General features: G+C 40.9%; 1 protein-coding gene across 6 annotated transcripts in view; it reads right to left on the bottom strand.

Moving 5' to 3' along the window:
• The window catches only part of LOC100749506, a 165,800-nt gene that overhangs the window by 5,928 nt on the left and 136,281 nt on the right, over positions 1–23,591 (bottom strand). For 5 of the 6 annotated variants that reach the window (XM_024368067.2, XM_012387010.3, XM_033320974.1 and 2 more), the window contains exon 8: positions 358–936. The exons of the other annotated variant lie outside the window; for it this stretch is intronic. In XM_024368067.2, coding sequence (XP_024223835.1) covers positions 358–936 — 579 coding nt within the window. The remainder of the gene's footprint in view (positions 1–357; positions 937–23,591) is intronic. 6 annotated transcript variants of the gene reach the window in all.

Below are 23,591 nucleotides of genomic sequence, written 5' to 3'. Positions count from 1 at the left end.
ATTCATTTACTGATAATTCATTTACTTCGTTGTTGTAGAATTTGTTATTTTTCTTGTTGATATATTCTCCCCTCGGTCTCATTTAAAGCATGAAACAATTCACGAGTTAGAAAGTAGGTCACTGTACACTTTAATTACCTAGGAACTCTGGAACCCTCGGAACGAAGTTGTAATACATACATGTATCAGCAAAATCTGGCGACAAAACTTTTCGATCAACCTAAACGGTTAACTGTATAGAGATATCGGCAAGCAAACAGAAATCGCTAATATTGTCACGGTAAACACAACGAATAATCTAGGAAAGAGAGGACTATAATTTCTAATTTTAAGGGAGAACTGCGAGTAGTTCTTTACCCATGTCAGCCTTGTTCTTGAAGGTGAACCGGCAACCTGGTCGGCGACAATGGAAGTGCGTGGTCCGCTGGCCAACGAAGGGACAGTGATCGGTAGCACAGCTCTCGGTAGCGCGAAATCTCTGGAAACCTTCTTGTATGATAGCCGAGTCCTTGCGATGGTAGTTGGCGTGCATCTGCACGTCCGATGTCGATATGTAAACCTTATCGCAATTTTCATGGATACAGTGGTAGTGTGTCTGTTTTCTATTGTGGGGGCAAGCACGACCCGGATGCCTCTCCGAGCAATCATCCGTCGGCGAATACCTCATGAACCCGTGCTGCAAAGATTCGTCCCTCTTTTTGTGCCACTTGAAATGCCTGATCATTTCCTCCTTTTTCACAAAGACCCTACCACTGCAGTCCAGACAGTGAAAATGCTCTCGGCAACCGAGCTCCTTACAATACGAGCTACCGCATTCTTGACCCGACGTGTACCGCCTCACGTATCGGGAGTAATCGATTATCGGTTGTGACACAGAGCTTTTCGAGCTACCGATCAAGGTGTCCGCAACCGGAGACATGCTTTGTCTCAACAATGCTGAAATCAGAAACCAAAGAGACGAGGTGAGGATTACTCTCGGGCTGAGGATTTACGGGATGATGATCAGCAGGATCGAATGTACGGAACTTTTTCTTTTATATATAGGGAATTTCAGTTTGAACTGGCAAGTTAATTCTTGAATTTTTCGATAGTAGATTCGAGTGGTATCGTCTGCTGTTAATAAAGAATCGGATGGTTGGTAAAGAAGCGTTCTGTAGTTCATGAAGAGCTTCACTGTGCGCGCTTGATTTACCGACCCTATCTGCGACAGTCTAATGTGGTTAGTAAGAAGTAGAGTTTGTCATTGATGTAGACGTTTAAAGTGTAATTATACGAAGAAATTGATGGATATTACAGAAAAGAAATTTGTCTTTCATTAAATGTCAGCAGCAATTAACGGTGACATGATTAATATTTAAACGATCAACCGTAACGTTTAAGAAATCATAAATATGTCCACGACTTTTAAAAAACCTTTGGTAATGATACTGTAGTATCTCAGATATGAGTTATAGCATAGCCTTTCAAAACCAAATGAACAGAAGTGAAATAAAAACGAGTTTCGTTGCAGGTCCTACAACTTCAAGTCATTAAATTATCAATTTGCAACAGCTTGTTTATGATTGACTTATTCTAGTTAATTAATTACAGGTCCTTATGGGATACTATAATGCTTTGCCGAATTTTCAATGAATTTCAAAAAATATTATCGATATAGGGATGCAATATGGCCTCGTGTAATTCATATTCAGAACTTGCGAACTGTAACTTGGAACAACGCGGACTGCCATTATTAGGAATACTGAAAGCACGGAGTTACTTTGTACATCAAATATACTTGCCAATTCTTTTTAATTGGGTATTTTGATTTCGAAAGCTTGACGATTTTTCTTCCTATTATTTTGAATTTCATTTTCGAGACAAGATTCGCTACATTTTATTCTGAATCGAACTATCAGCGATTTATGATTGCAACACGTCATTGTAGTTTTATCTGACTACCTCCAAAGTAACGTAAGTCCACAGACCTTAGGACATCTTTTAATATTTAATTTAAAATACTCTTCACTATTTGGTAATATACCAAAGAAATTAAAATTTGTTAGAATTTTTCAACAAATATGAATGTGTTATAGTCTATCTAAAAATGTACTAATCACTATGCTACATCATGTCTACAAGACCAACGTACTTCTGAATCTCTAACAAGGTTCTCTGGTTCCATAGCAGTCTCGTCATGACGCGTTAGAAGTTTCCAGGATGTTTGTCGTGTTCATACGGTTTAAGTGACAATAACACGCTCTTCCCAAGAATTTCGCGAATAGCCGCGAAATATATGTATAACCACCAGGAGAATATATGGCAAAGACCCCACCTCTGTTAGCCGGAAACCATGATCCACGTTCGGCGTGCCCTACCAAAGGCTTGGTTGATTCCAAGAAATTCCTACTTGTCGACTGTGCACGTTTGAATGCGTTCAGAAACGAGTTTAAAAATTGTCGAATATTTCTCTTAGGGGTTCCCCCCATCGGACCCTTTGGTGGGGATAGGTACCAGCGAAGTTTTATGCGCACGTGTGTACGCGAAAGAGAAGAAGGGTTCCCCGTGTGGCAGGGAAACGAAAGAAAAAGGAACAACGAGAAAAGAGACGAAATGGTAAAGGTTGCGAGGGAGAGGCGAACCATTATACATACTTCCCATACTTTCATATTACGTTCTCTCAAATGCACGAAGCTTCTGGATCGATCTCGTTTTTTCGTGAATGAAATCAGCAACGCATGAAACTACGATTACGGAATTGAAGTGCAGAAAATTTATCCCATAAGAAGATTGCGGAAGAAGAATGCGATAAGTAACAAAGTTGTATTTGATTTCGGAATTAAATATGTTCATCCTCTTCAAAATTATCAAAATATTAGTGATAATAGTATTAAAATAATTTCGTCAACTAGATTTAAGGGATATTTTGACACACAGACATTTTTTGAGACATTTATTGGTCCGAATAATGGTTTTCGCTCCCAATTATGGTATATTAAAATTCTACCATGGTCTTCACATTTAACAAATTAAATGAAGAATTCGTGAAACTGTGATTACAGAATTAGGATTCTAAAAATGGCACCATACTGCGATTTTCTCGCGAATAAGATGAGCATATCCTTCTTTAACGGGTTTAGGCCGAAGACAGCACGTACTCAAATTACGAAATTTACATTTCGCTCTGGATGCTTAAATTAATTATCCAGTTTAGCTGAACCGGGAACGTTGATGCATATTGTTGCGTAACATTCGGTTTGGACTGTTAATCTATCCTCCGGTGCAGTAATTATGTAACACAGCTGCGTGTTTTGTGTAGCTCGTTAGAGCACCTTCTGACTACTAGCCGTCGAGGAAACTCTTATTCGCGCGAATTTACAGCCAACATCCACGATGTAACTCATTACGTGTGAGAAAGATGCAAATATACGAACGTTGGGGGTCAAGGCTCCTCTTATCGAGTTGCTATTAATTAAGAATAAACGCATAGTATGGCGAGTGCTACCAAGAGTGTCCATGATTCTTCTTTAATATCCGGGAATGTTAGACATTTTGTTGATGCCTAATTATGCGTACCGCGTCGCAGGAAGCGTGCCAAAACGGCTGCTAGGCATCGAACGAAACCTGGCCTTGGATCTTGTTAAAAGATACAATGATGTATATTCGATCCTAAATTTGATCAAACAATTGAGTATTTGAGTATTAAAATATCAATAAAGTGGGCCATTGATCTCACAAATCTCTTTATCATGGTATACGATGGTCGAATTTGTTGAATAATCGAACAAGTATTAAGAATTATTTCGTGAACATTAATATTAGATGGGAACTAAAATTTCTAATTGAACATTGAATAATCTCTATTACTGTCTTTCGTTCTTAATCTTAAAAAATGTTTAAGGATCATTTTTATGATTATGTTGATAACAATATGAATATGCATAGATAGAAAAGCCATATTTCGTCAATTCTCGATGTAAAAGTTGCGTTGGAAACTAGTGTCGAAGCGATTAAAAACTGTTTCAAGTTTAAGACGGAAGGGAGTGGCAGTGTCGCCCATACAGTGGGACAAAAATGCTGACAACAGTGCGCAGCGAAATGAAGAATACGAGAAACGTGACGGGACTTAAGGGTCAAATCTTAAAAAATATGAGAAATTCACGGAACGACACGCGCAATCGGGATCCCTCTTTTTCTACCCCTTTGCACGAATATCCAGCAGCTTTCAAAGGCTGAACCCTTTTATTCGTAGTTCTTGAAACTCGTATAGGCTGGAGGGGAGAGGTCGATCCGGCTGTGGATGAAAAACCCCGGGCCCTGATCGGGGAGTTTAAAATTTTCAAAAAGCCCAATCTTGAAAAGAAGGCCCCGTATTTCAGCGCGCAGGCTCTCTCCTCCTTTTTTTATCATTTAATCCGCGCGCTGAATAACCCTTTATACGCGTCCCGTGATCTGGTGAGCTGAAAATCCTCGACCCGAGCACGATCTCCAACCAAATCTACACGACATACTTTCAAACAGGCTTATATGATACGGAAATGAACAATTTTTCAAATATTATGACATAAGTTTAATTCTCACAGCCAAGCAAATTTCATTTTTATTTAATTCATCACCAATTATCATGATTATCTTCGCGGTCGATACTCACTTCTTTCGTATTACTCACAAGCTCTCATTAGTTGTAGTTTTAAGTTATAAGTATAGTGAGAAAGATAGATGTTAGAGTCAATTTTTACCAAATTATCTATAAATGAACTTTGCATTTGTAAAAGAGAGCAGACATTTTTGTAATAAAAGGAATATTTTGTATAGAACATATAATATAAACTATAGAATATTCGAACATTTTCTTTTTCTTAATGATAAACATTGCATAACAAATTTGTAATTTTAATTTGTGGAACGTTTCTATAAAGAAAGAAGGGGAGGGGCGCGTATTAACATAACCTACAAAATCGCGTGTTTGGATAATGCGTCAAGTGCCCGCTGCGTCGTAGTCCGTTCTACGCGGCAGCCGCGAAGGGTCCATTGAACCTTTTCCTTCCTTTTTCTCTCTCGAGAGGTCCTAAATACCGACAAAAAAAAATCCCAACGGGCAACCCCCCTCACGGCTTCTTTACCCCTTTTTCGACGGCCCTCGTCACAACATTGTTTCCGGAAAAACGGCTCCGTTAAAGGAGTAACCGGCCAGATGCGATTTAATGAGCTAGAATAGAGATGCTGCGTCGATTTCACGGACCTCTGGGGAGGAGTGGTGCGGAAACGTGATCGATGGGAATATTTTGACGTTGCACGCCAATATTTCTGAAACTTCGAGAAAGGATCACGTTAATCTTCCATCGATCTGTGTAGGAAACTTCCATCGATTCTTGGAAAGTGACCTTTTATTTTCAAAATTATCGATAGGAAGATTCCTCCCGTTTTCACTGTCTCAAAAGGGTACAATATGTTATTCAACCCCAAGAAGAAAGAAGAAGAAAACTTTCGAAGCTCACCAAAAGTTTCCTCGAACGCTACCAAACAACAATTTAATAAAAAGTTGTTACCATCGTAATTATCAATAAAAATTCTCTTCTACTGGATAAATAGTAAACGAGTTCGAGCTATCTCGTTCTAAAGGGAAGAAAGTAGAAATCTTTCGAAGTTCTTCAAAAGTTTCCTCAGGAGAAACCAAAGAACAGTTGGTCCCATCAAAATTATCAATAGAAATAACCTTCTTCTGAGTAAGCGTCAAAAGGGTATAAAAAATGCTTAGCTCTAAAAAGGAGAGAAAAGAAAATATACGAAGTTGTCTAAAAGTTTCCACGAAAGTACGCAAACCATGGTTTACCGAAAAGTTGACCCGGAAAGGGTGCAACTAAAATGGCGCAGCGTCTGTATACAGCGCAATCATCAATCCGGTCGCAACCATGAAAATCGTGGCGCCAAGAGGGTCACGCAAAGCAAGCAGACGAAACGGGAAAGTCTCGGACGAAGGTGGAACAGAGGATAGAGATGGAGAATACAGTGAGAGGAAGAGACCAGCGGACACTAAACTATTCTAAGATCCCCTGCGAGAGAGTGTCGCGGACTTATTGTCTCTTAGCGAGCACGGCGGCGTTATTTCTGTCAAAATTACGTTATGGTCGCCATTCTGCTGTCCCGTTTCTCTCGGTGCTATCCGTTTAGCACCTTCTTTCATGCCGTACCAGCTCGTCCTTTCTTCTTCTCCTGCTTTCGAATCTTCTTCGTTGTTGGAAATCAAATTTCGTTCGCGACCAGAATAAACGGCGGTTACACGCTGCCATTATAATTAACGCGATTCCTACTTTAGGGAAGAGACAGCAGCTTCCAGAGGACTGGCGAGATTCTTGGACACGCTCCCTTTCCAACCGGCAATTTACGAGCTTCCCTTCATGTTCTGCCGATAGAATTATTCCCGCCTTTGTCTACTCGTTCCTCCTAATTATTACTAGCGAGCTGTACCGCGAGATTTATAGACAGTATTTATAGATCTGGGCGTTCTGATATCCGTGGATTCGCCAATCTTACAGGCTACGTAAATCGTGTGCGCTCATCCTCGAATATCATATATATTTTCTTCAGAGGCAACTTGAAAGCTTGATTGGTTAGAAATAAATCAGCCGCCTGTCAAAATTCCTCTATCTATCATCTGATCTGCTCATATATGTGGATACGAACAGAAGCGCATGATTTTCTAGAATTAGACTATGATTACAGTGGATGAGTGTTCTGGCGAACTGTCATTCTGATGAACTCAATACGTCGAAGCAACCAAATATGCATATAGATTCTTACGAGTGTATGCACATCCGCTTTCAGATGTTTCATTCGTCGTTCAAAGTAATAGTAGTTAGTAGGACGTAGTAGTAATAGTTATGTATATGCATGTAACAATCATTAATGCTCTGAAAATGGAATTACTCGTTCGCCAGCTTGTCGGAATCCCTCTCTTCGTCCTCCAATCAATTCACAGTACGAACAGAAGCTCATAACTTGCAACGATTAAGGCGCAGTCAGAGACTATACTTATTGCTCCATTCTACAAAATTTTACGAGGCGTTAGAATTCGTGCAACGATCGCTGGCGCTCAGAAAACAAAGTTATCCAACGTCTGCGTGTCAAAATTCATCCTCGTATCCTCCAATCTGTTCATGGTATGAACAGAGGCGCGTGATTTCCAAGAATCAGAGCGTAAGGGACTCATTACCTCGTTCGACGAAATTCTTCCCTTTCGTCGAGGTGTTGAAATTCGCGTAACAATCGTCGATGCTCCGAAAACGAGATTATTCATCAACGGCGATTATTAAGCGACTCGTGAGGCTTTCGTGAGGCGCAGCGTGCGTGAACGAACGCGCGCGCGTACAAACGGTCGTTAAAGCAATCGAGCCACGTGCTACGCGGCTCTCTCTTTTTTTCTCTCCCTGGTTCTCTCTTCCTCCCTCGGCGTGGCCGTTTCTAAAGGCACATTCATTAATGTCGCGTATAGCTGGTATCGTTTTACCCCTCCGGCGAGGCGCGGAATTTTTTTCCTCCATCTCTCCTTCTCCTTTCTTTTTTCATTTTAATCTAGCCTGCCTGCCCTCGGACGTATGGATTTTTCGGGCCACTGTTACGGACATACTACTTAGTGTCAACCGACCACCCCTCTTTCCGTACTCTTTTCTACGCGGTGCCCCCTTCTTTTCACGGAGTCGTGGGTCGACCAACCCCTTCCCCTCTTTCTCGCTCTACTGTTACTTATGGCGGCCGCGTTAAATTTAACGAGGGGAAACCTCTCCGTGGAATATTGGAGAACAATGATTTCCGAAATTATTGACCGAGCGGTCCGGTCGACTCGAGTTGGTTTTTTTCTTCAAAGCACACACACGCAACTGCGATATGGAAATACTTCTTAACGCTGATTCAAGTGCAGTGGACTGTGTATGAATTATGAAACATCGAGGACTTTCAGTTTAATCCCTGTGCAGGCAATCAATGCTACACGGTCGTCCAACAAGTGCACGAGTGTGCATGGCTAAACGTAATATCCAAGAATATGTAAAATATGCAAAGTACAATGCTCGTTACAATATTTGATAAGTGAGACAAATTTTTGCCTATGTTACACTTAATTATCTTCAGAAAACTCTTGCATAAATCTCTAAAGTTGGTCACGCACTCGCTGATTACTAAAAATGAAATTTATACGATATATCGTCACTAGAAAATATCGAAGTTGTTGAAAGAAACGAATAGCTTCAGATCTTCAAGTATTTAATTAACTCAAGACTCGTATTTCTTACATTTAAAATTCAGTAATTTACAAGAAAGAGCCATGGTTTATATTATACATTGTAAAAAAAAAGGGAGAGTACATCTATCAAACTACGCGTACCTATTAGCGCGATATTCGAAGGGGTTCGTCACGCGCCCCTGGCGTTTAAAAATCCTGGCAAAGGATAAAGATTTTTCGTTTCAAAGGAAAGGCCACCCTTTTGCCGGTGTTTCCAGCGTTGCGAGGGTAAATTGAGTTCGAGCGAAAACACGCGTACTACTTATCGCCGCGACCCCCGAATTCACCCCCGGTTTCTACGCCGCCGCCCCAATCCGACTCTTACGTGGGACGCGCGTAAACTTTTCACGAAGGGTGAAGTGAGCGCGCGCGTAATATCGGCCATTCACGTGTGAGCGTATCCTCCTACCCCTTAGCACATATACACGCACACCCTGTCCCCCACTTTAGCTGCCAAAAATAAACAGAATCGAACCCTTTCTACAAATTCAAATAGCCAGAGGAGGGTGCCTTGTCTCCTTGCGCACCCCATTTGTTCGACTTTCGAAAAACTCGGCCTAGGAACCACGTAAAAAAAAGGATAAAGACGAGGAAAGAAAATAGCCACGGATCGACGATCCGCTGTCAAAACACGAAATCCGATGCCCGATCGTTCGCCATCACCCCGATTTTTCATTCAACAAATTTCCCAAAGCGGCAATAGGAAAGGGGTGACGAAATGGATCGGTAATAAAATAGTATCCGCGGTGAAATATCGAGCGATCGATTGAACGCTATTTACGGAAATACGATAGCGTTGAACCGAGTCAATTTTCCAGGGGCGATGACGTAAATGATTAATCAGCTTTGGGATAATTGGGGGAAGAGACTGCGAATGAATACGTTTGTTTTTTTTATTTGTATCGCTGTTCTAGATTTTAAGAGCAGTTTCTTGAGACACAATCCCTTCCCATAATATTGCTAAACATAATCTCCCTTGTATACGAAGATATCATATTTTACCTGCTGTCTCCGTGTGAAAAGATATTTTTAATAAAACGTATAATTTGTTTTTATTCCATACGATAATGTAGTTATATCAAAATTAATAAACGCTAGCAATATTTATATTATAAAATTCTAATTATATCTTCTAGATCCTACCAAAGATACATATTGGCGATTCACAGATGAAGGGCCAGGATTTCAGAGTCCTCGTTTTCCAAGAAAACTTTAAGAAACCATTATATCTTTGATTAAATCGCACAATCTCAGCGACGACACGCGAAACAGGGAAGTCAGGGGCAACATCCGAGTTGTCGGACTAATAGAATTACTTAAGATAATTGGGGGAATTAGTTAACGCAGCGGACCAAACGAGTTCCAGATTGGCTAAGCAACCGTCACGATGGAATTGCGAAATTATCTTTAAAGAAACACGTCCTTCCTGGTGAAGGAATTTAGTTTCACCGCGTTGAAAATAACTTCGTCCGTTCGATTATATTGCTGCTGGCTTGAAACGAAGATTCATGACAAATTATTAGAGCGTGTGCTCCAAAGTTCCACAAAGTCCCATAACGCGCATTGATTTACGAGATCGCGTGTCCGATAACTTTCGAATATTCCCCGAGAGCGAGTGGCTGTTAGCCTTAACAAGGCAGTTCGACGAGTGCGTAACGAGCGAGGACTATTATTAAGTGCACCGCCACGCTCTATCGATGCCCGGTGGCGTTTCTGTCTCCGTTCCGAGCCACGACAGACTGGATCTACCCTTCCTCTGATCACCTTCTTCCGGAAAAACCTCATATTTTTAACCCTTTAAAGAGCCTCACCTCTTTCAACGACCAATGAATCAATTATTTACATCGCAGAACTCTTTCCTTTCATCTTGTCAATTAATAACAAAATTTATAACGCTGCTAATATCTAGGACGAAATTAATAACTACTCGAAACTTAAGCAAGAGAAATTTAATTTAGTATCTAATTAGTAGTTTTTGTGTAGTTATTTACGACTAGACGGTGAATTATTTTCAGAAAAATATGAATTTGTATAAATATCAGCGACATAACAATTTCACCAATATAATATCAGCTGCATCCTGCATAAGACCCATTTGCGAATGAATAGATGCAAAAAAAGAAGCGGCTGAACTATTTTTCGGAAATTAGATTTTAATCTGAAGGAATTACTCTAGAATCTATAGAGATTTCAAGAGCAAAGTGTAACTATGATGTCTGAATAGCGAAGATATAGAGAATATTCGTGCATCAATGTGGATGAAGGGTGGCTGCGAGCGTAGATATATAGAAAGGGCGGTTGAGGGTTCTCGAGGGTGAACAGTGGTAAGAGAGAATTTTCAAAGAGCGCAGCGAATGTCTAACGAATTTTAAAGTGCGAATAAAGAGCGAGTACTCGAAGAATTTGGCCAAGTATGTGTTTCTTGCGACGTATTCAAGTACGTGTCCCTACGACGAATTTTCGTTTCTTGCAAAATGATGATAAATATTCCGATTGATTTTGATAGGAGTTTGATTCGTGAGCTCTTTGATCGTGGAGTTATTAAGTGAAATATGGAGTCGGGGAATTGATCCGACGACGGGCAAGCGTGGGAAAGCGAAATTGAAATTGGGGCTCTCGTTGACCTCTTCATTGCTCGGACTCGGTCTTCTTTCTTCTCGCTTTTTAACTCGATCTTCTTAACTCTTTAATTCATAATAAGTCGTTTCCTTCGACTTGCACTCCATTCATTGCATTCGAATGTTTCTGCTCCTGCTATAAAATATTCCGTCTGATTGTTACAAGTCAAAATCACTCGAACGATAACTCGATGACAATAGAATCTAAATATTCTTCCCTCTTCAACCTTTCACTTGTGCTTCATACGTGGTAATTTAACAACATGTATATATAACAATAAAATATTTCTGTTCTTATTGAAAATGTTTCTCTTAATTGTTGGAGACTTAAAAGCTCCTGAAAGCTATTTTCTTTAAATGGACAACTCGATGACAATCAGACTTTCTTAAGTGATTTCAATTCCTTCAACTTGTGAGTTCTATGCATTATAAGAATTCTAATAGTATTATTAAATCTTTTTACTCTCAGAATGTTCCTCTACAATGTTAAACATTTAAACGATTCAAGACATTTCGCTTTAGACCTAAATCTTCTTAACTCTTTTCTGCTTAATGAATCATTTCCTTTGACTAGTGCTTCATATATATGTAGATATGACAGGAAATCTAACAACGTTGTCTGATATTTCTGCTCAAATTAAAAATATTCCTTCTAATTGTTGAAGACATAAATAATTCCAAACATCTTTCCCTTAGATGCGACAATTCGTTGACGATAGGGTTCAGAGATTCGAGGCGTTTCTTTCTTCTTTCCCTTTTTTTCAACGATACAAATGCTACCCCGCCAGAGTGCCTTGTCCGTTCGGTTCGTCGATCGGCTATTTTTCAACCAGCCATTGGCAGCCCGGACGATTTCGAAAGACCGAGGGTCGGCGTCGGGGTAATTAAATTTAGAATATTTTTTAAATTTCTCCGATTCCACTCGAATGATTTGGCACGTGGTCGCTCTCTTGTCTCCGCCTCGTATAGAGAAGAAGAAGAAGAAAGAAGCAGCGAAACCATCAACGGATGGAGGGGAAAAAGCGCGAAGGGAAAACAGAGGATCGATTCTTCGCGAACCTCTTGCAAAACCTTGTTGAGTGCTGACAGTAGCGTAACCATCGATTTTGCAAACGGAATTTTCCCTAAACGAAACACCTGAACTACTTGCGCAATATCAAACCAACGAGCTAATAAAAGAATCATCTCACGCGACTTTGCGAATGACTCACTAACACCTACACGATTTGCACTATTTTCACGCGTTACTCTTCTTCCTATCTTCTGGCCAATTTCACAGATACGCACTAGTTTCATTAATTCGAAAGGAGCTCGTAGCAGAATCTCATTTGTTGGAACGAAATTCTAATTAAAATCTCTGTAGTTGTTGCGATGGCCATTTTCTCGTATAAACTTTATAAGTTTAAAAAAGATGATATCGTATTATTTGTGTAGATGTTGAATTCACTTATTTGAACGTAAACTCATATTATACGAGTGATAAATAATATAAGTATATAGTGAGAAAAATTGATGAACTTCCATTAAATGGACTCCAATTCGTTATACGAATTTGATACTCCAGGAACACTGCGAATGACACAGGGTGATACAACCCTCAATCACGTAATATATCGCAAGAAAATCAGATCTACTTTCTGGATGATCGACTTTCAGTCGTTAACATGATAAATTCTTTCCAATTCGAAGATTGAGAGTTTATTTTGAAGCAGGAGGGCTAATGAAGAATGCGGTAAACCTCGATTATGCAATGTATTGCAGTAAAAAAGGAATTCTGATTATAAGCTAGAAGAATCTTTTCATTTCGAAGATCGAAAACTCATTTTGATACAGTTATTGATATATTTCGTCATTCGTAACGAAACATTAATTAATATCCATCCAGCTAAATTCTGTTCGAACGGAATCCATTTATTTGACCTCCCAATGCATGACTAAAAAATAATAATGATAAAGAAATCCGATGAATCACTATTATCCGAACTCCAGCTGCAAGAACCTTCGCCTCCGGACAAGTTCAGAGAAATGGAATTCCTATTATAATTTAATTCCAAGTTGCTGCGGATAATATTCCCTGAAATCGAAATTTCCTCGGGGAGAACGATGTGTCGAACGATTCGACTGCGGTTGTTTCCCGTGCCCCCTGCAAGACCCCTCTGTCACGGCCCTGACCCTCCGGAGTTCTCCGGCCGTTTTAGTTCTTGGCCTAGGGCTAAAACAATCGGCGCGGTTCGTGGTCTTGGTCTCGGTCCTCTTGCTCGGTCGTTTCCACCGACGGTGCGACGTTCTCTTCTTTTTTCTCGCTTTTCGCCAAGCGCGAAATAACAGAGAAGGCGGGCAGAGGAGGACGGGACGAGTCGGCGGCCGTGCAAGCGAGAGAGGAAGAGGCGGCGGAGGGCCAGCTTCAACAGCTAACTCGAATTACTAAAGCGCCGAAGAGCAACGGCTTTAAGCGACTTATGGCGAACCGAGAGGAACGACGCGGGATAAAGCCGGGAAGAAAGCTCGATTTATTAACGACACGACGCGACGCCACGCTCTCTCGCTCTCTGTGATTTTCTCGACCGGCGAGGAAATTGATTTACGGGGTTACTTCCCCGAATCATCGTACCACCGGCCGGAAATTCGGCCAAGTTATGGACAACGAAGGTATGCGATCGTCGAGAGAACGTGGTTTTTTCGTTCTTTGATGGAACGACCATCGAGAGAACGTAGTTGTTTTCGTTGTTCGATCGAACGGCCACCACTTAGAGAAGGAAAACTCGAGCGTAATGGATACTAATAACGCGATGAATTATTAATCCGTATACTGTTAAGATCTGTATCTTTTAATTACGGATGTTTCCCGTTTCTTCTTGCGTGAATCCTCGCCATCAACGTGATTCCATTGCGGAATGTGATTTGGAGAGGGAGAGGAAATGAACTGCTCGAGATAAGAATTGGTAATTGATTGCAGATCAAAGAGATTTTTATATGATCGATGGTGTAAAGGAAGATGTTGAAACAGATTTTTGATAGTCCGTTGAACAGTTGAGATTGGAAATGATTTTCTATTGGAGCAATTAGAAAGAGAAAAATTCTAAGTTAATTAATAGCAAAGGCATTATTTTTTAAATAGATGATGACAGAGTTTATGTATCTATTCAGAGCAAACAAGAGATTCTAGAGCTTGAATAGAATTCTGAATCACGTCTGATATATCTATTTATTAGTCATAGACCATCGTTTCATCTATGATATATTCCAATCTTCGATACGTTGAATGCATTAGAAACGTGCAGAAATTGCTTCAAACAATTCATGGACAAAAGAACGAGTCCCTTAAGAAAACGATCATGAAGCTACCTAATAAATAACAAAGAAACAATACATACACTTCAATAAATTACCAACTTCATAAAGATACATCCCTTTAAATTCATTCTAAATTTCGATTACGAAGAATTTCATTTGATGGATAAAAATCTTCCATATCAATTGTGTAGTTCAGAAGAAGAATAGTTCAGTGAATAAAAATGTGTCCATAGCAAGCATAGTAATCAGAAAAGAATCATGAATTTCAAGTACGTGGTTCATATATGGTGCACGAGATTGTTTCTTGGTAGCTGGCCTGTCATCGCGTGCTTAAAATGAACGAAATGGCCCATTACTGGCTCTGGTACAGTGGATAAAGAACGAAGGTATACCGAGTAATCCAGTAAAACGCAGAAAAACACTTTCTCAACGGAGTTTGCCCCTTTTCTTCCAAGAGCGGCTCGCGATCTTCCGACCCCTTTTCCTCCCGTTTCGCGATTATATTCTCGAAATAGTCAACCGGATGCCGGCCGACAGCTCGCGGATATTCCGTATATTTCTGGCTACGCTTTTTCCAACGAAAACGAAGAAAACCGACTGGGTCGATTTTGAAAGAAACAATCCCCTTCTTCTCGTTTGAAAATACACGTAAACAATATAGATGGGAAAATGTATGGAAAAAGAAGAAATGGAATGTGAGTTTGGAAAAGAATCTGTACGAGTTCTATTTGCAGAAGAATCATGCATTGAAAGATTCGATCGACACACCGTGTAATTTTCTTCTCTCGATTCCAGTTCCAAGCTCATCCATGACGATGGACTCATGGCTACTGGCTGTCTTCATACGGACACGCGATTCATCTGCTCGGTTCATTAAAGAGATACAACGAAAACGAAGACAAACCATGAAATCAGAGTAGAAGATTGAGGAAATGATTAAACAAAATTACGAGCGGTGTATTTAATATGCTTTCGTTGTGTGTTTTTTAATGTGCTAATTGAACGAATGTAGAATTCTGCTTGAAAATTGCAAATTGAAATCCCAGAACCCGTAGGTGTACCCCGAGACTTCACGTTTTATGCGGTTTAACGTGTGCAAAACTGTTCGAAGGGTTTCGGATTAAGCGCTTTCCGCGTGGCTGGACGAGCATGGCGTCTGAATTACTTCGTGAAAATCGATAATACACTCCTCTCCATAATGCTGTCGGCGTACGGCAGCTGTTAAAGTGTTTGACAAATCGCCCCTTTGTACGAATCCACCCATATCGGTTCAAAATTGCTTGGTGTATCTAACCTCGATTTCTACTTCCCACTATAACAAAAAAATCGCGCTTTAGACAGAAAGAATTCAAAGGGATGATATTTTCTTTGCGAAATGCAGAGCGATTCCCGGTAAAAAAATTTCACAGTACAAAGGGAAAGTTCCAATATAAATGACATTTATTTGAACGAAACTGTACTGTCCGATTAGATGGACTTTTAGAGGCTGAATCTACTTGTTTGCGTGTGAATTCCTAGTATAAGAAGAAAAATCATAAACAGTGGGAGGATCACTTTCAGTATATGATCTCCAATTACATAAACTATCTGTTCTTTCAAAAGTCCATATAAACAGAATTCTACTGTAGTGTCTTCGACAGCATTTACTAGCAGATAAATGCTTTTACATTATGTCTATGATATCATATTAAGAACACATTGGCACAATATTATGGGGTACACCGTAATGTTATCATTTTTCGAAAATTATGATATAGTTACACTTTTCATGTACGCAAGGAACATTAAACTATCATACAGTTTCATAAGCAGAATATAAGAATAATTTCAAATACCAGTATACTAAATAAATTGATATGGACATATTTGCCCCCCAATAAATTGTTCTGGTAAATGATTATTTAATATCAGACCTACTTAGTCATACAATTATATCATTTGTGGATCTTGGAAATGGACGTCCAAGCAGGATCCCACGCGTTACGAAACCGCCTGCATAACAATCGACCTGGGATCGTTGGAGTTCCAACGAAAACGCTGAGGGATTCGCGAACAGGGTCGGGGCAGAGAGAGAGAAGGATCGTTTTGCTCGAAACCGGAATATTTCTTCTCCCTTTCCGGTGATTCTGGAATCCGAGACGGACGCTGGCCGCGCGCGCGTTCTTTTTCTCGTTGTCCGGCGTTCCCTTTTTCCTGACGGGATTCGACGGGTCTTACGGGGCCTGGCCGCGGGGAAAAAAGGGCCCCGGCTAATTAATAGAGCCGGATTGAGGAGCCAACCGACGCGGAGGATCGACGACTCTCAGGCCCGTACGAAAAATAAAATGCGCCCCCTCCCCTTCTCGAGTAAATTAACAGAGTGGAGAGCGAGCTGCCGCGAGCTAATTAATAGAGCAGCCAAACGGAAGAAGAAGGGAGATGCCAGGAAGCAAGAGAAGGATATAGTTGGACCATGGGGTATCTCTGGTCTTCTCGTTCCTCTCTTGTCTATCTCTTTCGTTTTCGCCCCTTTTTTGCGCACGAGCAACCATCCAAAGGATCGCGGTCCTTCGACGATGGTCTTGTTTCCCTGGGCCACGTTCGAGAGCATGCTGGCTCGCCTTTTATGAATCGATTCGATTTATATTCCCGCGCGTATAAATATTTAAGTATGTAATTAAACGGCTCCTCTGGCTCGACCGCGGCCGTTGAAAACGCGCTGTAAAAGGAGAAACGCGAACGTAATGATACGTCTGTCGATCGATTACGAATGGAAATCTCGCGCCAATTCCTAGGCATCCGCAGAGTGAATAATCGTGAATAATTTTCAGCCGCGCACGGTGGTTCGCTCCCCGTTAAGACGGATTCGATGTTTCTTCTCGATACAGTCGATTATCGAGCCGGCGGACTATCATGTTTATCGCAGCAACGTGAAATTCCCCTCATTTGATGGTCTTTCGTTCGCTCGAGGATAACTCGAGGAAGAAAAGTAGCGAAGATAAGAAAGATGTTGTACTGTTTGGAAAATTTGTAAGAAAAATTTAAAGACAACTTACGAGAGTTTAAAACAAGAAGAGAATCGCCATTATGTAGAATTCTAGTGCACCATTCGAGAGAAGAAAAGCGGAGTTATGCCAAACATGATAGAGCGACATACCATTTGTATGATACTATGATAAGGACTGACATTAAGACGATTATTTGAAGAGATGTATAGACAAAAGAAACGAATGTAAAAATCGAAGTGATATGGAAGAGGATTCACAAAATCAATATTTTATTGAATAATACATAGTCTCTTTCGATGTCTTCCTACTAATCAAGCTGTTCTTCACTTCTTCAAAGAATCATTTGTCTTTCTCAATACGAATTCCTCTAAGTAGTTAATGCAAGTTTTCAAGTCTTACAACTATTCTAATTTCTTCAGCTCTGAAAAATTTGATAAAAGCAAGACTGCGTTATAGTTGAACGTTCCAACACAATCAACTGATCAGCTGATAAAAATCCCTTAAAGCATACAAAAGGGAAAGCGGGGGGACCCATCTTCTTCTTCTTTTTACGGATGGCATTTTCATTCGGCGGTTCTCCACATCAGAAAATAGGAATATTTAATAGCCATGAGGGCTACCGCCATGATATGTGCCAAATTGGCAGTCAAAACACAGAGGCGCCTAGTTGACTGACGACCACCACATCCTTACCACCCTTCAGGAGAAGAGGCACACTATACGTCCGAAAAATCAGATTTCGGAAAATACGGGCGCCGGGATTCGAATCCGGGTCCCGAACGTTCGTACCCTAAGGCGCTAACCACTGCGTTGCCGTCGTCCGGCAGTTCAACGTTCCAACAAATGTCGTCTTATTGAGAACCGAAACCTTTTTAACTAATCGAAACTGGTCTGTCTTTCGAACGAGAAACGATATTGCTTCCAAACCTAATAATTAAATACTTAACAGAGAAACTCATGATTGGGCACTGCGAATTTTTATGCATTTGAAGATACAAGATCGCACATAATGCACACAATATGAAAAAAGATTATATAAAATATCCGAAGTATAATGTTTTCTATAATATTTGGTAGATGAAACAATTTTCTATCAAGTACCTTCGCAGTCAAAAAAATCAATTGTATACTCTCAAAAGCATAAATCTGCATAAACACCCGCAGTGTGTTCATGATAAATTTCTTCCAATTCTACCAATTGAAGAATTCTATCAAAACCTATCCTGACGTAGGATACATTAACTATTGAACGCTATACAAGCTTTCCGAGCAACCTAATAGTTTTGTTTCTTTGCTTCTCCGTTCCCTCGCTATAATTAACGCGAGAGCAGACCAGGGAGGCGAGCGGGGGTTGAGAGTAACAGAGGCTAAGATATCTGGCAATAAAAGTGGCGAGTTCGAAAAGGGAATTGCGAAAGCAAGTGCACCGCAATGTTAGTTGGCCGCTTGATTGGCCCCGATCGCCTTTGTATCGGGAAACAAACGATTGGCAATCGCATGCCGTCCTCGAAACTCAGGAATCCATCGTTGCTCGATCAAACGATACTTCGCCCCCTTCACGCCTTCTTCTAACCCCCTTCTACGATCAAGCGTATTTCAGATCATGTGCAACACGCCCCTCTGCCCCGTTTCATCCACATCATGCTTCGTTTCGGTTTTGCCCGCCCTCGTTTTTTCCTGGCCGACGTTTCGCGATTTTTCAGCCGCCAAGAATACACGACTTTATCTCACCGCGCAGTCGATTAACTAATCGATCCTTCTAATTTCGAGCTGTCGCGAACCTTGAAACCGGTATCTCCGATCGAGTTTTTTTAGCCTCAGCCAGTGGAAACTCGTTATACGATTTCAATATAACGTCGTGTTATTTTTAATAGTATTCTGTTATATTTTTATAATAAAAGAATCTAATTCTATCGATAATATATAGCGTGCGAGCCGGTCAAGTGGTCCAAGTGATTAACTCTTCGCTTTTTGAAATTCTTAAAATGTTAGCGAGCTTTGATCGATGCTGATTACCTTACATGAGTATAATTTCATCCATCTTCTTTAGTTTCTGGTTTATCCAATTAACTGATTAGACAAATAAGAGGCTCGTATACATCATCATTACTTATTCTCGTTAATGGCTGATCAAGAATTAAATTTCAACATAGATGCGTAACTATTATCCACGATTTCAGCTATCCATGGAGAACTGTGCAACCTATACCGCGGATTTAATTTGATTCGGCTGTATTCCAGAAAGTCCCAACGGGCGGACATAGTCGAATGAAATAGCGGGATGATCCGCGCGCGGAATTTCCAACCGGATCCGTTTTTACGAGAAGTGAAAGAGGGGGTGGGTGGAGCGCCACCAGTGCGGCATTTTGCGGAAAAATGTGTTTCTTTTGTCGGTATGCCCGATAGCATCGATGGGCCAAAAGCTAGTAAGGGGATCAGCGGACACCGCGCGCTGAAAGAACGGAACGAGGAGGATCCTCGCGGTCGCGGCACAGGAGAACGAGGAGAGGAAAGAGGACACGGGGGAGGATGGAGAAGAGCGAAAAATTAGGGACGGCATTCCGTTTGTGTACCGATGCATTTCGGTGACCGTTCAGCGGCCGTGGACGTTCCTTTTAATGCGATCGCGATTCCGCGAGCAGTAAGAAATTAATAAAAAGTTGAGGAACGATAAATTAGGCCGGCGACGAGACGGCGCGAGAAGCGGCTGACGAGGGGAGGGAACACGGACGCCGCGGAAAGAATACCGGTGAACGAGAAGGGGACCGACCAGGCCAGTCAGGGCGATAATAAATTTCAAATATAAATAATAAAATTTCCAATCTGCCTGGCTTTCGAGCAGTTTTTTCCCAGGGGACCGACTATGCATCTAACTCGACCGCATTGTTTCGCTTCCACAGTGAAATTCGCTGTTCTACCCTCGCTTAGTTTGTCCCTTCTCCGAATTCTTTTTACTTCGTTGACAATGAACGAAACACGTCTGAGATTTTCGGCGAGAGTTTCATTAATTCGCCCCACTTCGCTTTTTTTTGCGACCAAGGCTGTGAACATACAGATAAGCGGTTAGTAACAATATTGGCATGCGGAGCATTGGCATTGGTTGTGCCATCATTTGCTTTGCCGCTTATCGCTCTGTATGCTCGCGTTCTAAGAGAGTACGAAGATTTAAATAAAATTATAGGTAAATTATAAATTTGTTGAACACAGAGGCTGTGTACGTTTTGCGATATACCAAGTGCATTTGAATTTACGATCTCCTGTGGCTGGCGAGATCAAAAGGGTCTTTAATTATTTTTTATCGCGCCGCATCCACCTCGGGGCCAACCGAGTCAAAGATCTCGAACGCGGTCCTCCTCAAACAGTCGCAAGGAATTTCAATCAGTCCCAGACGGTTCACGAGTGTTAGCGAAATTAGAAACACAATCGGTCCGAGGGCCGAGGTAAAAGGGAGAGAAAAAAGGGTTGGAAAAAAGAGAAGGAGAATAAAAAAAAATAGAGGAACGACGCCCATGTCGTAAGAGTTTAATGTTTATGCATGGGCTGCGAAACGAGCCGAGCCGAAGAATAATGCATCTGTAACCAATTATGCGGAGAGGGGCCGGCGCGAGAGAGCCAGGCGAGAAGGAAACCAGCGACAAGAAATCGCCGGTATCTACTTGTCAAATATTTACTTAACCGTTAATTCGCTGAATTTCAACCCCCTTTTTCGAGTAATGGCTGGCGCCCGTAGATATTTCTCGGAGATGTTTTTAATCAACCATGAAATTCGCTTCCATGTTCGAGGGTGTCCCTGTTAAATATCGAGCTGCTTGAGCAATCATTTCTTGACCGTCTTGTATATTAATCTTTCATTTTGTAATATTGAAATTAGAATATTTTCTGTACTAATTATTTTTTGGCACAAATAGTGTAATATATTATCATATAAATTGCTGTACCTGTTATACTTTTTATACAACACTTCTTGGACATTTTAATGTTAAAATAACATTCATTATTTTGGTATACATAATTTAATATCGTTTTACAGGAATGACAAGTTGCAGAAACATTGCACAAAAACCGGCAGCATTTTTTGGTATATATATATAGTACGAAATAGCTTTTATTAATAGAAAAATGGTATTTCCTTGGTCACTTCAATTTTTTCGTTAAGGATAAACATAATTCTATACTACAGAGAACGTATACGTCAGCTTTCGGTTTACCCAATACTTGGGAACGTATACGTACTTTTAGAATACAAGATTCTAATACGGCATATCTAAAAAATATGTGATACTGTTTAAAAAATGAAACTTAAGCTTCGCATGTTCCTTGCACGTCTACCTATACTAAACTAACATCAAATTACCGCCGTCAATACAATTCTACGTCAACTCATCTTACATGTGAAACATTCCTTTCAAACACTAAATAATTTATGAATTATTTGTCACCGTATACGCATAAACCAATCTATAAATAAACTTGCATGTCAGAAAGGAGAAGATTACCGAAAATCCGACTAGTCATTCACATTTCATCCCAGAACTACATTCTTCCGGAGCGAACAGCTTTTGGGACTGGTGTAATTCCTTAAAAATGCAGCTCCTCAAATAAAAGGAAGCAAGAGTGGTCCCCTAAATCCGTTTTCACGGCAACCGCATAAGTCAGGAACGATTTTTCTCAAAGCCTGGCTGCTCTCTTGGCGACTGCGTTATGACATATATATGGTCCTTAAAGGGGGGCCCATTGGTGGGGGTGGTGGAACGTCGAGGAACGATGGTAGGGAGAAACGACTATGGAGAAAGAAAGAAAGAGAAATAAGGCCCCGAAGGGTCCGTGGCTCCGAGTATATGCAGAGAACGCGGTGCACCAGTTATTTATTGTAGCTCCCGTTTATGCTTTATTTGTTATTTGCCTGGTCGGCTGGCTCGGCTTGACTGCCAGCCCACGTAGGTGTACGAAAACCTCTACGAGGGTACCTTATCTACCTTCCAGACATGCGTTACACAGCCGTTCGTTCGCCGAGATGAGCCAGATTCGCATAATTGGCCGCTTAATACGGTGCATTTTTATCCCGGTCGACGAACGTGCAACCCCGCCGATCGAATAGAATTTTTTCCTCCTCCTTCTCCTCCGTATGTGCACGATGATTAAATCCTTCGCGGGTCTGATTTGTTAATCACCGTAACACGAAGTTAATGAGATTTTCTTGGAAAGCGGACAGATATACGATGTGGAACACGATTTTCATTTTTCTCGTGAGTCTAGCTACTTATACACTTTGACAACGAGTAAAATCGTGCATCGATTGGAAACTCTTATCTGGATTAATAGAATTTTACGTCGTGTCGAGGATCGATATTTGAAACGTGCGTACTACACGAACTACGTAACATGATCGTAAAGAACAGTAAAGTGGCACGGAGTTGTTCAATTAATGCTTATCGCGCACTAACTGTACGTAACCGGGACAATTTTCGGCGGATGTTCGGTATATTAATGCAACAGAAGGATGCACGGGATAAGTCGGGGATCTGTTAATTAAATTGTATTTGATACGAATTAATGACCGCGCGTATCATCGTGCCTGTTAAACCATCCGTCGTAAATGATTGTCGAACAGGTGCAGCACGGCAGACGTGGTTCACGGATGTCGGCGGTAATTGTTCCAGTCGTAAATTGCTTGTAATTGTTTAAAGCCTGTCCGTGGCATTCTACGTAACGCGTGTTCGCTGAAATTTCGATGCGGACCGTAATCGAAGGCTGGCGAGCCGAGGGCCAGCGGGTCGCGGATAATCAATTAAGCTTCGTTTGTACATCCAGGGAATGGTAGTCATATATAAACGTGGAACAATTGCTTACAGAGCGAGGGATCTTCGAATCCCTCGTAATATCTTGTCATCGTTGACTACATGATAAAGATCAAGATAACGAAACTACATGCACTGACAGCGATTTGATATCTCGCAAACTTTTCGATCGCATTTGTAACGCTTTTACCTTCATGAATGATATATAAATATTTAAAGACCTGTTTTCAAGAAATTGTAGTTCGCGATCGAGTTGTCCGCAATCAAGAAATTAACGAAAATGAACTCTCCTCATAATAGACATTTAAGATCATCATTGAATCATTGAAAACGACAATTTGATATGTCTCGAATCGCGCTCCTCTTTTCTTGATTCTATTGCACATTAGAATTACCAGCTCATAGAGTACACGATTGATATCGCATTCTCAATTCTCAAATGACTTACTTCAATAAGTAAATTCGTCGCCAGAAGATGACATAAATAATCGTATTCTAAGGTAAATTTATAGAAACGGTGTTTGTTGGAGAACGTCGTTGGAGAGGAAACGACGGAAGTGATAAACTATCGTGGCGACTGCATCGACGCGCTGCACACATGCTCGCCGATGGTTAAGTCATCTGTGGCGTAAACGGC

The sequence above is a fragment of the Bombus impatiens genome, unplaced genomic scaffold (genome assembly GCF_000188095.3).
Source record: "Bombus impatiens unplaced genomic scaffold, BIMP_2.2 scf_0027, whole genome shotgun sequence".
Taxonomy (NCBI): Eukaryota; Metazoa; Arthropoda; class Insecta; order Hymenoptera; family Apidae; genus Bombus; species Bombus impatiens.
The sequence above is the reverse complement of the archived record's forward strand: the minus strand, read 5'-3'. Positions and strand labels throughout refer to the sequence as shown.